The sequence below is a fragment of the Melitaea cinxia genome, chromosome 11 (assembly GCF_905220565.1).
Source record: "Melitaea cinxia chromosome 11, ilMelCinx1.1, whole genome shotgun sequence".
Taxonomy (NCBI): Eukaryota; Metazoa; Arthropoda; class Insecta; order Lepidoptera; family Nymphalidae; genus Melitaea; species Melitaea cinxia.
This window is the reverse complement of record NC_059404.1, coordinates 7,392,604-7,408,678: the sequence shown is the minus strand read 5'-3', so window position 1 is coordinate 7,408,678 and position 16,075 is coordinate 7,392,604. Positions and strand designations below refer to the sequence as shown.

At 34.9% G+C, this 16,075-nt stretch overlaps 1 protein-coding gene across 1 annotated transcript; it reads left to right on the top strand.

The window, feature by feature from the left end:
• Positions 1–3,901: 3,901 nt before the first annotated feature.
• On the top strand, positions 3,902–14,837 carry LOC123657884 (programmed cell death protein 2-like). The gene is made up of 8 exons (XM_045593376.1): positions 3,902–4,121; positions 4,313–4,479; positions 4,753–4,932; positions 5,251–5,360; positions 11,699–11,823; positions 12,052–12,205; positions 13,314–13,458; positions 14,546–14,837. Exons 1-8 carry the CDS (start codon positions 4,014–4,016, stop codon positions 14,832–14,834), a joined length of 1,278 nt encoding a protein of 425 aa, XP_045449332.1. The 5' UTR covers positions 3,902–4,013; the 3' UTR covers positions 14,835–14,837.
• The last annotated feature ends 1,238 nt before the right edge of the window (positions 14,838–16,075 follow it).

Below are 16,075 nucleotides of genomic sequence, written 5' to 3'. Positions count from 1 at the left end.
GCTCTACACCGAGGAGCTGTAGGGAGTCAGTAATTTCCACAAAAACATCCTGGAAAGTCGGAGCCAGGTGTAAAGGGCTCCGTTTAGAGGAGAACACACACGCCTGTGTTTTTGTAGCGTTGAACGTGACCAGATTGGCATCGCCCCATTCGGAGACTGCCTGGAGGGCGACGTTCAAGCGGCTGACCATATCCTCTCGACAAGACTGGATAACATCCTTACTAGCCCTTGCACTCGAAAAGTATCTGTCCGTCACTGTGCAGTCGTCAGTGTACCCAAAGGTACCGGGGACGAGCAGATCGTTAATATGCAGCAGGAAGAGGGTAGCGGACAAGACTGATCCCTGAGGAACACCAGCGTCGATAGCCATTTGGTCCGACGAGTACCCGTCAAAAAGAAATATTACAAAGAAAGATGTACAAAGGCGGTCTTATCGCTAAGAGCGATTTCTTCTAGACATTGCGTAGAACATTTTCTAGAAGCGATAGGGAAGTGTGCAAAGAGTTGATAAAGAATTGAAAATAGAGCTTACAAGCAATCCCTACTAACATTATAAATGTGAATGTTTGTTACGGTTTCGCACGAACTTAACCGATTATCATGACACTTTATACGCATATTCTTGGATGTTTTAGAAGTACCATAGGATACTTTTTATAAGAAAAAAAATTTAATCCGTGCGAAGCGAGAAGCGAAGTAGATTTCACTTAATGTGACTTAGTTCTACTTCAAGTTCGGTGAGGCGACGGTCCAAACATAGAGTGTGTCCATTAAATGTCGCCAGGTGTATGTTGGTTGGTGTAACCTCCCGTAACCCAATAATTCCTAGTATCCTCTACCCCGCTGTTACCGTTACCGCTGCCGTAGCCGGGAATAATTAAGCTGCCGGAAATTGAGAGCCGAAATTTCTGGCGCGAACTGCAAAATGCAATGCAAACGATCGAACTGTTTGTTACATATTTAATAAAGTATCTATATGTACAATACTCATACGTGAACTTTAATGTCACCACGCTGGGCACGGTTGGTGACCGCAGGGCTGGCTTTATCAATTTATGTCAATGGGAGGAGATAGGGTCGAAAGGAATGAGACATTCGCATTTCACCAATTTTTTTTTTAGTTTTTTTCAAATATTTAAACTTTTTCATGACGTCGACGGAAAGTCTTCCTCAAGTACTTAAGAAGTCTATTATTTATTAATAGTTATACCCGTGAGAATAATTCGTACTAAATAAGTGTAATAATAATCACTTTACAAAATTACAAAAAGTATTTACAACTCACGTAGTTGATTTGAAACTGAACAAAAAATTTACCGACCATCAGGTTACCGTCATCATGTTGACTTTGTTTCAAACTTAAAGCCGTCGCATATGTAATTTTAATAACTAAATAATTTGAAAAAACAAAAGCAATTTTTTTATTTTTTTTTTTTGTTGTGGATGCCGGTAGAGCAAGCAATTATTTATAAAATGATATATAATTTATGTGGAGTTATTGTGAGCTCTTTTCTAAAAAGGGATTCAAATAACTTAACCTTAGCGTATTAATATATTTGATTATATACATATATATTTATGAATCATTGCCAAAATATTTTATGAATTACAACAATAAAAAATAAATAAATTATAAAATGACTATTGTCACTCAGACGATACTCTTATGAGCTCGACATCAGGCTAGTAACCTATATTATTGATGTTCGAATTATGGATACGTACACTGAAGGCTTAAGTACATTGAAGTTCGTAACTACTATTATTTATTGAAGTTAAACTTTTGTACGCAAGCTTATCTTGAGGAGTAAGCTAGTAAATGCGTGACGAGAGCGTTACAAAAAGTATGATCGGGCGAGATGAAAGAAAGATATAGATATACACTAGCTGACCCGGCAAACGTTGTCTTGCCGCTAAACGCTATTTTAAAATAGGGGTTGGTGGTAGAAGGGTGAAAATTTAGGGTTGTATGTATTTTTTAATGTTGTATCATAAAAAAATAGAAATTAAAAATTTTGTCTAAAAAATAAAAATAAAAATTTAGGGGTGGACTACCCCTAACATTTATGGGGATGAAAAATAGATGTTGGCCGATTCTCATAGATACCGGATAAGCACAAAAAATTTCATCAAAATCGGTCAAGCCATTTCGGAGGAGTACGGCAACGAAAACTGTGACACGAGAACTTTATATATTAGATATAGATGGAATTAAAGAAATTTTAATTCTAAAGTACACATTTAGAGTTTGTTGGAGTTTACTCCTCAAGAATCGATTTTCATCTAAGGCTCCCGGTATGAATAAAATATGAGGAGTAAAGTCTACTGAACGAATGACCATGTTACGTAACAAAAGTTAACGCTATCTCTAATTCTATGGGAACCCTATTGGGTTCCGAGTGTTTGAGTCGTTTATTTACCATTTGATATTGTATTAATCGTTTTCTTAGACTAGTAAGCCTTTTTTGTGCCTATTTAGACAGTCGATCTGAAGGAGTAAACTCCAGTCGTGCGTCGGAGCTGACACGCACACTTTCTTTTATTCGATTGCATAACGTTGTAATTTAATGCCACGCGCTGTGGCCTCCGCGCGGTAATACGCGGTGTAGAATTCCCGCCCATCGAGTTGAACAATTTTTGCATGGAGCGGCAACGTCGAAGAGGTATCGTTAAATATCGTTAGTGATGTCAGAGGTAACGACATCGTTATCGTTACAATTCTATTTACCGGTAAAACCTAACGTTAAAAAAACGTTGTCGTTACCTAATTACCGTTAAAAAATTTAACGGTAATCACGATAACGTTTAAAAATAAATACAACAGGTAACGTCAAAAAATTAACACTACATAGCGGTATATTTTATAATTGTAATGTACATAACCGGCCTCTAATTTATGGGAGGTTAAATTTTTGTTATTTCTGACTCTACCTTAACTCTGGTGCTGCGCGAAGTACACTCATGCTCCGTTCCCCGACTTTCACACGTTATTTTCGAACAAATGTACGTAAAAACGATCTCTACTGCAAGATCAATATACGATACGAATTGACCTTTAACGACTGACAAATAGACACTTTTAAACAAAATAACGCGTCAGACATAATATTCTAATAAAATTAGTAACATTGCGTGCTAGAATATAGGTATAGAAATTCGAAAAATACCCAAAACCGAATCGGAGCACCCCACTATCCACGTGGACCAAGAGATTTTGACCAAGAGGTCTGCCCTTCCCCTAGCGTTTTTATTTTTTTGTTAAGCCGGAGCCTCCGCTGTGGAACGGAGCATGAGTGAGCGTGCTTTCGCACGCAAGGGTGGAAGAGCTGCACTTCCCGCAGTGCCGGAGCCTAGCGTTATTCTAACCTCAAAGTTGGTGAGTTAATTTTTTCCGATTTAAAACCACGATATCTCCGTAATCGCGGGGTTTACACGATAATAGTTGTCCAGGGGGAGGGTAAAAAACCCACCTCCCTCTTCTTCACCCTTCTCCCCCCTAGCCTCAAAAATTAGAGGCCGATTTTGTACATAATTAGCCCTAAAACAACACAAGCACATAATATACATAAACAAGAATATTGTTAATAATTTATTTACAGCTACACAATGCTAGAACAATCACCTAAATATATTTACAATTTAATTCTATTACGATTAATATATATATATATATATATATATATACACAAGAATGTACAATGAGAACTAAATACAAGCATTAATAAGCAAACAATATTTACAGGACAGGGGATTTCAGAAGGAAGGACATCATAGATAGGGCAAAGGAGCTTGTGACAGTTGAACAGGATATGGTTATGGGATGCTGAAATTGCTGAACCTTCAATAATTCAATTGTCAGAACCGTGTGTGTGTCAGAACTCGAGCGACGTATGTCAAGTGTCAGACTAACCGTACAAGTTGACGGTTGTATCATTCTGTTTTCTTAAAAATCAATTTCTTATACATTTTGTGAAAATTGTAAATGAGTCATATTTTCGCAATAAAAAAATAAAATGGCTAAAAACAAAGGCAAAGTCTACCTTGGATATGAAGAAGAAACAATCAGTGAAAGAAATAAACAACAATTAAACTATACAATTAATAAAATTGGGGGACAACCTGTAAGAATACATTTTAATGTATAATATTTGTAGACTAAAAAATATAAATTGCTTTTATAAGTTATCCTAATTTAAGATTTTATAATACAAAGATATTTAGGTATACTTTTCAATAAAATATAAAAGATATGTTTTCAAATCAAACACAAGATATTCAAACATAATGTATTTAATTTACATTTTTATTACAGAACTGGCCCCCATTAGAAAACATACAGTTTCCTACAAAGTGTCCTTTGTGTGGCTTACACCGACTACTCGTAGTACAATGCTACGCTCCCTTGGAAGGCTCGGTTTATCATCGCACTTTATATCTTTTTGCTTGTATAAATCCACCTTGTTGGGTACAATCTGAATGGTAATTTTCTTTTTAAATACATTATAGACACAATCTTGAGTTCCAATTTAAACAGTAAGGTTTATCATGTGGAATGTTCCATAGACATTATAACTACTGATGTATCATTATTTTTCATAGAGATATAGCTAAAACTACTTGTTTCTGTTTTCTTAAATAAGTCTAAATTGTGTACCAACACTTACCAGTAACATTTATATACTTAATGAAAATGTAACATTAATAGATTTAAGGGTAATTTTAAAATTTTATCATCATTTTAAACACTTCTAGTTGGTGTTGTGTAAGAAGTCAGATACAAGATGTGCCAAATAAAACCAGTGCAGTTGTAGTGATGCCAACCTCTGAACCAAACTACAGCTGGTGCCAAGGATCAGATGACTGGGAACGAAATGATAATGGGGACTCGTCAAATGGAAATGTTATGAACATCGACAATAATAGCATACAAAGGTGAACTACCTAATATAAACGATGATTGTTTTACTAAGAACATTTTATTTTCTTTCTATGTATTTTATTTAGTAATGCTTCCATGTATTTATAAAAATAAGTAATTAAACAAGTATTAAAATGAAAGTAAAATTAAGTCAGTAATATAAACAAGCAGATATTCAATTAGTTTAGTCAAGGCATTTATAATGATACCCGTGGAAAGAGACAAGGTGGCTACATCCTTCTAGATCTACACTTCAAAAGCAACTAGACTATGTAAAATGGAAAAATACTACACTTATACAACTACTAATTATATTTTACTTCTTTTGATAGAAATTCTGATGAAGAAGACGAAAGTAATTCATTTGAGTTGGAAACCGTCGAACAGGCTTTGGAGAATTTACAAGTTGATTCAAATAATGCTAATATGTCGCCCATTCAAGGTAATTTCCTTTTTTTTTTTTAATAAATAAATTATTTGACAATATTGTGATTCATTGATTGGTCCAGTGAAGCACGGTTGATTCCGCCAATGTAACATAAACTGGAGAACACAATATTGTGCTTATATTATTAATACTGTTAACATTTTGGCATTTCTACTGTGACAAATCTCAAAAAATACTGCTGACATAAAACATAGTTTCACCACCTAAAATGGGTTTGTTAAAGTTAACTTGCACTTTGAGTGCTATATAAGTGTAACTTCATAAATGGGTGTACCTGCAATAAACAAAACAATAATACACGCCATTTGTTTTCGTGGTTTTTATTTAACAATGGTTTAGTAGAAATTTTATATTATAGCTAACCTTTTGTGTGAAGGATATGTTTGTTTTAGAACAATCTAACACCATTTCTTCGATTAAAAGTAAGATGTTTTAACATTAGTATGGGACATACGATTGTTTGCCGTGCTCTGGCATTTGTACTTGTGTATTGTGTGTGTTTCCACACCTTGAGTATAAGGCGTTTATTTGTTTATTATTTAAGATACAAAATCTATACAAATAAATTGGAGTGTCTGTTTGTAATATTAAAATAAACGATTTTCACTCAATGTGTATGGATCTATACACGGTACATATACCAAAATAACATTTATTACAATTTTTGTCTGTCTGTTGTTCCGGCTAATTTCTGAAATGGCTGGGCCAATTTTGACGGGACTCACTGGCAGATAGCTCATTTAATAAAAAGTAACAGCCTAAATTTGTTGTAGAAATTTATTTATTTTATAACTCTGCAAACTGAAGAATAACTTTTTTGTTAAATTCCACGCGATCGAAATCGCGGGTAGAGCTAGTATCTAATAATTATATAAATAAACTAGCTGTGCCCGCGGCTTCGCCCGCGTTGAATTTTAGTGTGTCACAAAGTTTTCCCGGAAAACTTCCAGTAAACTCTCATCAAAATCGGCTTAGCCGTTCCGTAAACCTTTCTCTTGAAGCCCTCTCTCCATTGGTGAAAGATCACAAATGCTTTTGGGAACTTTGTTTTATAATACACTAACTGTTGCCCGCGACTACGTCCGCGTGGTTATGAAGATATGTATTACTATTAAGATGCTTAACGCAAATTATTTTTTTATTTCTGTCACTTGAAATGCTTATCAGACCGAGTAACTATTTAAAAGAAACAATTTAATATAATTTAATAGTTATTTTATAATACCTCTCTATATACCACATTTTTAGTTTTATTTTCAGGCTGCAGTATAAATAACCTATCAGGCGAACTTATAGCTGCTGTATATGTTTCATACAAACTATCAACCCCAATTAAACCACCTTAGTGGTGGAATATCGCAGTCCGTTCTTAGCGGACGTCGACTAACTATAATCTACCTCCCTGCAAAATTTCATCTTTGCACATCCTGGATGGATGGACCGTCCAGCGGTTTTTGAGTTCTCGTGATGAGTGAGTCAGTGACCTTTCTCTTTTATATATATAGATTACAATGCATTATTTGGACACCTCCTCACCATTTCTATAAATGGTGAGAGCACACATTTTAAATTTCAAGTCTCTTACTTCAAAAACATAGGACTTTCATACAAACTTCCAACCCCTGTTCAACCCCTTAGGGATCGAGTTTCGTAAAATTCGTTCTTAGCGGATGTCTACGACCTATAAGGAACCTACCTGCCAAATGTCAAGTTTGTATCTATTATAGTTTCGGAGATTTCGTGATGAATGAATCAACCTACGATCCCCCGTTTTATCCCCAAAAGGGAGTCGGTTTCTAAAGGTACATTATTTGGACACCTCCTTACCATCTATAGAACACACATTTTAAACTTCAAGTTTCTTACTTCAAAAACATAGGACTTTCATACAAACTTCCAACCCCCGTTTTATCCCCTTAGGAATCGAGTATCGTAAAATCCGTTCATAGCGAATATCTACGTTCTATAAGGAACCTACCTGCCAAATGTGAAGTTTGTGCTGTTATACCTTCGGAGATTTCGTGATGAGTGAGTCAACTTACCATACCCCGTTTTAACCCTAAAAGGGAATTGATTTCTAAAGATGCATTATTTGAACACCTTCTCACTATATATATATAGAGCATACATTTTAAATTTCAACTCTCTTACTTCAAAAACATAGCACTTTTATACAAAACTTCCAACCCCCGTTTTATTCCCTTAGGGGTCGAGTTTCGTAAAATCCGTTCTCAGTGGATGTTTACGCCCTATAAGGAACATATTTGCCAAATTTCAAGGTAATAGCTGTTATAGTTTCGGAGATTTCGTGATGCGTGACTCAACCTACCATCCCCCGTTTTAACCCCAAAAGGGAGTTGATTTCTAAAGTTTCATTATTTGAACACCTTCTCACCATCTATAGAGCATACATTTTAAATTTCAAGTCTCTTACTTCAAAAACATAGGACTTTTATACAAACTTCCAACCCCCGTTTTATTGCCTTAGGGGTCGAATTTCGTAAAATTCGTTCTTAGCGGATGTTTACACCCTATAAAGAACCTACTTACCAAATTTCAAGTTTGTAGCTGTTATAGTTTCGGAGATTTCGTGATGAGTGAGTCAACCTACCATCCCCCGTTTTAACCCCAAAAAGGAGTTGATTTCTAAAGATACATTATTTTGACACCTTCTCACCATATATAGAGCATACATTTTAAATTTCAAGTCTCTTACTTCATAACTTCATAGACATAGGACTTTTATACAAACTTCTAACCCCCAATTTACCCTCTTAGGGGTTGAGTTTCGTAAAATCCATTCTTAACAATAATTTACGTTCTATAAGGAGCCTACCTGCTAAATTTCAAGTTTGTAGGTGTTATAGTTTCGGAGATTTCGTGATCAGTGAGTCAACCTACGATCCCCCGTTTTAACCCCAAAAAGGAGTTGATTTCTAAAGATACATTATTTGGATACCTTTTTACTATCTATACATACATTTTAAATTTCAAATCTCTTACTTCAAAAACATAGGACTTTCATACAAAGTTCCAACCCCCGTTTTACCCCTTTAAGGGTCGAGTTACGTTAAATCAGTTCTTAGCATATGACTACGCTTTATATGGAACCTACCTGCCAAATGTCAAATTTGTAGCTGTTATAGTTTCGGAGATTTCGTGATGAGCGGGTCAACGTGACATCCCCCGTTTTAACCCCAAAAGGGAGTTGATTTCTAAGAAACATTATTTGTGCACCTTGTTACCATCTATAGAGCATACATTTTAAATTTCAAGTCTCTTACTTCAAAAACATGGGACTTTCATACAAACTTCCAACCCCCGTTTTAGGGGTCGAGTTTCGTCACATCCATTCTTAGCAATAGATTACGCCTTATAAGGAGCCTACCAGCTAAATTTCAAGTTTGTAAGCATTATAGTTTCGGAGATTTCGTGATTAGTGAGTCAACGTAACATCCCCCGTTTTAACCCCAAAAGGGAGTTGATTTCTAAAGATACATTATTTGAACACCTTGTTACCATCTATAGAGCATACATTTTAAATTTCAAGTCTCTTACGTCAAAAACATGGGACTCTCATACAAACTTCCAACCCCCATTTTACCCCCTTAGGGGTTGAGTTTCGTAAAATCCGTTCTTAGCGGATGTCTACTTCCTATAAACCTACCTGCCAAATTTCAAGTTTGTAGGTGTTATAGTTTCGGAGATTTCGTGATGAATGACCTTTCGCGTTTATATATATTATAGATATCTTATACTTGTCGTATACACACGGTCGTCTGTTCCTAAGGTAAGCAACTTAATGCCTGTATAACAGCTGACTGTTATTACAATTTTCTTTTTTTTTTTGATAAATATACATTGAAATTATTTTTTTAAATACAAATATTACACCTAGAATCAGACGGGAATCCAACCCGCAACCTGTGGCATAGAAAGCAGGGCAACTAGCCAACGAGCTAGTCAAATCTGATATTAATATATGGGATTTTTAACTAGTTAAAACTTTTTTAAGTCAGCTACTCTTTGGATTCCAGATAGAGTTATCTGGATCTAGATAGCTAAGATAAAAACAGATAAAAATTGTATGAAAATTGTTTAAAAATTTTGGAATCCCTGTTTCAAACACAATAGTTTACAATAACTTCCCATACAAATCATTGTTTTTTATTTGGAATTTTCAGCAGGTACCTCCCTTTGCGTACCGCTTATGTCATTATCTTGATTTTACCACCCAATATTTTTTTTTTAATTATCAGTTAAGAATTGACTAGTTCATCTCTTTTAGGCTGCAAGTACTAAGTCATCTTTTAAAATACGCGACATGGTTCTAGGTGCTATCTTCATTTCCTAGATAAAATCTTTTGCTTTAGGACAGGAAATCTTCGAATCATTTCCCTTACTGCTTTGATCGCCTTTTTCGTACGAACACTAAGTGGACAGCCAGTTATTCTGTCACAAACAAACGAGGTTTCATTGTACCTTTCAATAGCCCAGTACACAAACATTTGACTATTATAGTTCGCATCATGTAAAAAGAACGCTGAAGGAAAATGGAGAGGGTGCGTTTGCGCATGGGTATACTCGCGCACAAAAGTACTACTGTTTTATTTTTTAATTAGGCTTTCACTCGCGGCTTCCTATAATGGTTATTGGTAGATACATTAAAAATAATAGAAATACCAGTGCGAATAATTCGGACTAAATAAGTATAATAATTATCACTTTACAAAATTACATTTTTTTTTAAACAAAAGTAATAACAAATTTTTTAGTTATTGAAATGTATTCAAAAATATTAATTATATGTACTCTCGATATTCGTATTTTAATAGTTTTTATGTGTTTAAAATGATAAATTGATATTTGTTTTTTAGTGAAATAAATAGTAAATGGTGTTTTACAAGTGTCCGTATGCTAATGTGTTGTGAAAGTGAGTGATAAATGCGGAAAAAAACGTGAATTATGATTGACAGTGGTTTGTTTACCAAATAAGACTGTTCCAAAAAATGGACAGTACGAAAAAGTTTTTTCAAGAGTTGGCAACACTGTAAATCACATTTGCACATTTTGATAGCCAGCGTTCTTTTTACGTGACGCGAATTATATGTTATAAATAATTTTTCTCACTTCTCTATGTAAAACTGAACTGTCCAACCAATAGCACACCGGCAAGCATGCGACACGTGATAAACGCGCCCGCCCGCGCCCGCTCTGCGCAGCTTCAAGGCCAGCGTCCTTTTTACATGACGCGAACTATACCAAGCGTATGGATAATTTTAAAAATTGTATTTGACTCCATACCTACTTTGTGTAATGCAATCACTGCGATTCGGTTGTCTTTATCACCCCACTCCATTTTAATTTATCAAAATATTTTACGTTGTATTGGCGCTAAAATGAGTAAACAGAATTAACAATCATATAAAAATGATAGATTCCAAATTTTAAATGTAGTATTTTGTTTATTTTTAATTGTAACAGTATTTATGGCCAGACGATGTACAAACAACTGAAGAGTATAATCAGCCGCTGTGTATGGTATTTGTAGACTGTCGAGATCTGAGCTATCTTGGGTTCTCTACAGAGATATCATATCGATTGGCGATATATCGAGGTGCTGAGATGTATGTACGAAGCGGCAACAATGACCGTCCATATCCATGACCAGCGAGCGAAACCCATTTCCCTTCGTCGCGGGGTAACACAGGGTGATCTAATGTCGCCGAAACTGTTTGCCACTGCTCTAGAGGATGTCTTTAAGACGTTGGATCGGGCGGGGACAAGGCATCCACTATGAGCTAGTCCAAAAGCTGGGCGGACTAAACGAGTCCTCCCGACGAGTCGGTCTCAGTATGAATTCATATTGAGCTATCGGTCGATGGTACCCTTCTCGAAGTTGTTCAGGATAATATTTACCTAGGCCATACCACTCCTTCCACTCCTTTCCATCCACTAGGCCGCAACAACTTCAAGAAGGAAACCGATAGGAGAATTCGGTTGGGCTGGGCTTGGGCAACGTTTAGCAGACTTTGTCTAGTCTTCAGTTCGGAGATTCCGCAATGCTTGAAGACGAAAGTCTTCGAGTCATGCGTACTGCCTGTGTTAACATACGTAGCCGAGACATGGACACTGACGAAAGAACTGGTCCATTAAAAATCGCTCAATGTGCAATGGGACGGGCTATGCTTATGATTTCACTCAAAGATAGGATGAGAAATGAGACTATCCGCGGGACAACGAAAGTAACCGAAATAAAAAAAGTACACGAAAATCATAAATGACATGCCTGTAGTAGCATCTGCAATAATTAGTTAAATAACCTATTTCAGGTGCAGTCGGTGAAGTCGGAGCTCCGATACCAGCAGCGGAATTAGAAGAGGAAGATGAATCTGGTCTTGTCATAGCTGAGACGCCCACCGCGCCGATGAACAATATGGTATCTCTTTTCAACCAGGTTAGTTACACATTATATAGAACTAGACATGCTATAAGGTGATGATTTATGTATGCTCTGTTGCAATATGTGTTGTCTTTCACGAAAGCCGTTAAAGCCCTATATTGGTGGTTTTTATCTTTATTTTAAAATTAATAAAAAATCTTATTTGAAAATTGACTTGCTTACAACATTAAATAAAATAAACATTTTGTACAATGTATTTTAAAACAATTTTTTATATAACAGACAGCAGAACTATCAGCGGACATTCGAACTCGCCTTTTAAATGGCCCTTTGCAATTCGTTTCCAAATATATATATGTGGAGGAAGAGTGGAACAAGGCGTCGTATGATGACGATAAAATCACTGAATTACTCAACAAATACAAAAGAGATAATGGTAATATTTGATCCAGTCAAGAGTATAATTTTTTATTAATATATATATTAAATTTCTCTTACTAAAATATTTAATACAAAACTTATTCTATTAATCATAATAACAAAATGTAATTTCTTTTTATTTTGTCGCGAAAATTAAGAAATTTGGTTGTATTTTAAATATTTGTTTTTCGAAAGGTGCAATTATTTTTTGTGAAAAACTTAGATATTAGACTACGTCAGATAGAAAAAACAAGTTATTTATTGTTGATGAATTTAGTCTGCTATATAACAATAATCTATTTATGTAATATAGAATTATAAATAACTATCGACCCGCTTCGGCTTCGCACGGGTATAAAATATAATTATAGCCTATGTCATTCACTGAAAAAATTAATAAAATCGATCCAGTAGTTTTGATTTATTCATTACTACCCGTGGCCTGCACGCGTTAACTTTAGAGTAAAAGCCGGCCCGAAACGCCGCAAACGCTACGTAGCGCAATTTTTAAATCTGTAATATCTTCGAAAATATTAATTTAAATCATATGCTGTAAAGGGCCATATACGAGTAGATCTATATTAAATCAACATTGTATTTAAGGTATTTAATTAGATAAGGATTAATGCTGTATTAGTTAAAATCGCTTTGAAAATTAGCCATTATTTCTCGTAAAAAATAATTGACAAAAAATGTTATTGTGGGATACCCATAAGAGATAGACATATACCATAGCGGAGCTTTCTGTAGACTTTTTCAATGTGTACTCGTAGGGTTCAGGCTGCGTTTGCAATGTAAGCGGAAAAAATGTAGTTATTTACGACATCACATTAGAAACCTCAAAAATAACAGTACTTCTCCACTATTTATGGATATTATTATACATATAAACCTTCCTCTTCAATCACTCTTATCTATTTAAAAAAAACTACATCAAAATCCGTTGCGTATTTTTAAAGATTTAAGCATACATAGGGACATAGGGACAGAGAAAGCGACTTTGTTTTATACTATGTGGTGATGTCGTCGTGTTGCATTACGTTCTTTCACAAAAAGTAATTGCAGTTTGAATAAACCTTAACTCATCCATAGTTTTTAAATAATAATACTTTTAAATGTTTTAGAAATAGAAGTAGGCAGTGTGGCTGATCGTGTATCAGGAGCGCCGACCGAGGACGAAGCATATGAGGATGCGAACCCTTTACACGGTGACAAGCTGTTCCACGCCTTTCTTACACGTTTACATTGGCATCCTACACAGATTCTACGGTATTTATACTTGCTAGAAAGCTCAAAACAATTATTTTAGTGTTGTCAATATCGTTGAGTATTCACTTCGTAGGTTCCACAAGTATTAAAGACAAAAGTCTTTGAGCAGTGCGTCCTACCTGTTTTAACATACCGTGCCGAGACGTCGACACTGACGAGGTGACTAGTCCGCAAGCTTAAAGTCGCTCAACGTGCAATGGAATTGGCTATGCTTGAAGTTGCTGTGTTTACGGCAATGAAGAATCTCAGGGCAGGGATAACACAGTTCCACTACCACCTTGGAACTTAAAAAGCCGACAGATGGCGGGATAACCATCCAACTGCTGGCTTTGAAATACACAGGCCAAAGACGAGCAGCAGTGTCTTCAGTGCGACAAAGCCAGCCCTGTGGCCACTAACCCGCCTGCCCAGGGTGGTGACCATGGGCAATACACATTCGCGCCATTTTTGGCGCGAACTTGTGGAGGTCTATGTCCAGCAGTGGACTGCGTTAGGCTGAAATGATGATGAATAATGTTTGAGGTCTCTTAAATATAGGATCAGAAATGAGACTATCCTCGAAAGAACGAAAGTGATCGACATAGCCCACATATCTAGCAAGTTGAAGTCGGAGTCGGCTAGTCACCTGTGTCGCAGGGCTGATAGCCACTGGAGCAGACGTGTCCTGAAATTCAGACCGCGTCTTGGTAAACACCCTACGTAAGATTGCCGGTGGTAGCAGGATGAGGATTGCGGAAAAATAATAGATTATTTATCCGAAGCATGAAAAATCGATTTTTTGGAAAAAAAAATAGTAAATCTATTTTGTTTAGCAATAAATATATCATCCATTATTATAGTTATAGGGCGACCTAAAAAACACTTTTTCATATAAATCGATTATTTCACTGATTGATTAAAATTTGACAATAAAATCGATTTCTTGCTAATCGATTTATTTTTAAAAGAAGATAATCGACTATTTTCCAATCGATTTTTTTTTAAGTCGCAATCCTACCTTAGGCAATTCTAATGTAACCATATAAATTTCTGTAAATATTTAAGCTCAACATATTTATGTGACACTAAAAACAAGTTAAATTTTCAGATATTCCCGTAACGCTCTCCCTCTCCTTGGAGCCCCATTGCCAGTATCAGAAAATGCATCGAATTCTCCATGTAGGCCAAACAATTGTATGCGCTGCGGATCAAGACTCATCTGTGAAATACAACTTGTTCCTGGCTTCGCAAATACCTTATTCATTTTCCCAAGTAATATAACACTACCACATCTACACTTCCTCTCTGTTCTGATATTTACATGTTCACAAAGCTGCTGGCAACAAAATGATAAATTAGTCGAAGAAATGGTAATATTTCAACCTGAGGTCATCTAAAGGTTATAAATATATCTATCTCAATTTAGCCAAAGGTTTGAGCTGTGTATACTAGATTCGTAGTTCAATATGTCTCGATCTATGGTGCTATGTGTATATTTTTTTACCTCTCGCTTTGGTGTCCTTTGTAGTTCAATAAACAAAAAATACACATGACATTCTATTCTAGCTGATACTGCTACGTATATCTAGTCATGTTACCAACTACTGCATCTTTATGGATATGTAGTAAATGCATGGGTTAGCCACACTATTAGACATTTTAGTGTAATTTAAATGTTTTTTTAATAATCATTTAATGTATATATATATATATATATATATATATATATATATTTTTATTTGGTGTTTTCAAAAATTACATGTAAACATAGTGTCACCCACATAGCACCACGTGTAAATATAAATTTCAAGTAACAGTGTCCATTAACGTGAGCATTTATGACACTTTGAAACAATGTTTTGAAATAAATAGACTGTTTAAATCATAAACCTCTTTAGATTTGTCTTAGATTGTTTAAACATTACTAAAAAGGCAGTTGTCTTACTTAAAAACGTTAGAGCATTTATCTCCAAATAGGTTTTACTCATCATTCAACTGTGTCTGTGCATAAACTTACTTACTTGCACAATATTACGTAGTAAACATTTAACGTCCTAAATTTAAGCCTTATATTAATTATTAAGAATGTATCCTATAGTTGTAGTTTTTGTTTTTATTTTTGTTTCTTGTTAGGATAGTGATGTATTGTGATTTTTTATGAATTTCAAGTTTGAATTTACTAACTTATAAACTACTTAATTGTTGTAAATAAACTAATTTTGATGTTTCCAGTAGAACTAAGTATAAGAAGTTAAATAGTTGTGTAACAAATATGTTTACATGTGTAAAATTATCTTCAAAACGAATTTTAAATTCCAAAAGAAATATAATCGATAAGAAATAGATAACGCTAAATTAAAATGGATATGTTATACATTTTAGAGTAACTCATTTTGTCCATACAATTTAGATTTCAGAAAAATAATGATCTATTTATTATTAAAATATACCTTATTTATTTACCAAAAATATTTGTATTTTAGTCTATACTCAAATAATCGATACTAATTTTACTACAGATTAATTTAGAAATTATGAGTAGCTAAATCATTGTTTAAGCCGTTCCATTTAAGTTAAGAAAATACGAACTACTCCTAAATAAAGATCTAGAGCATCAATTTTTTTTTATTAACATCAC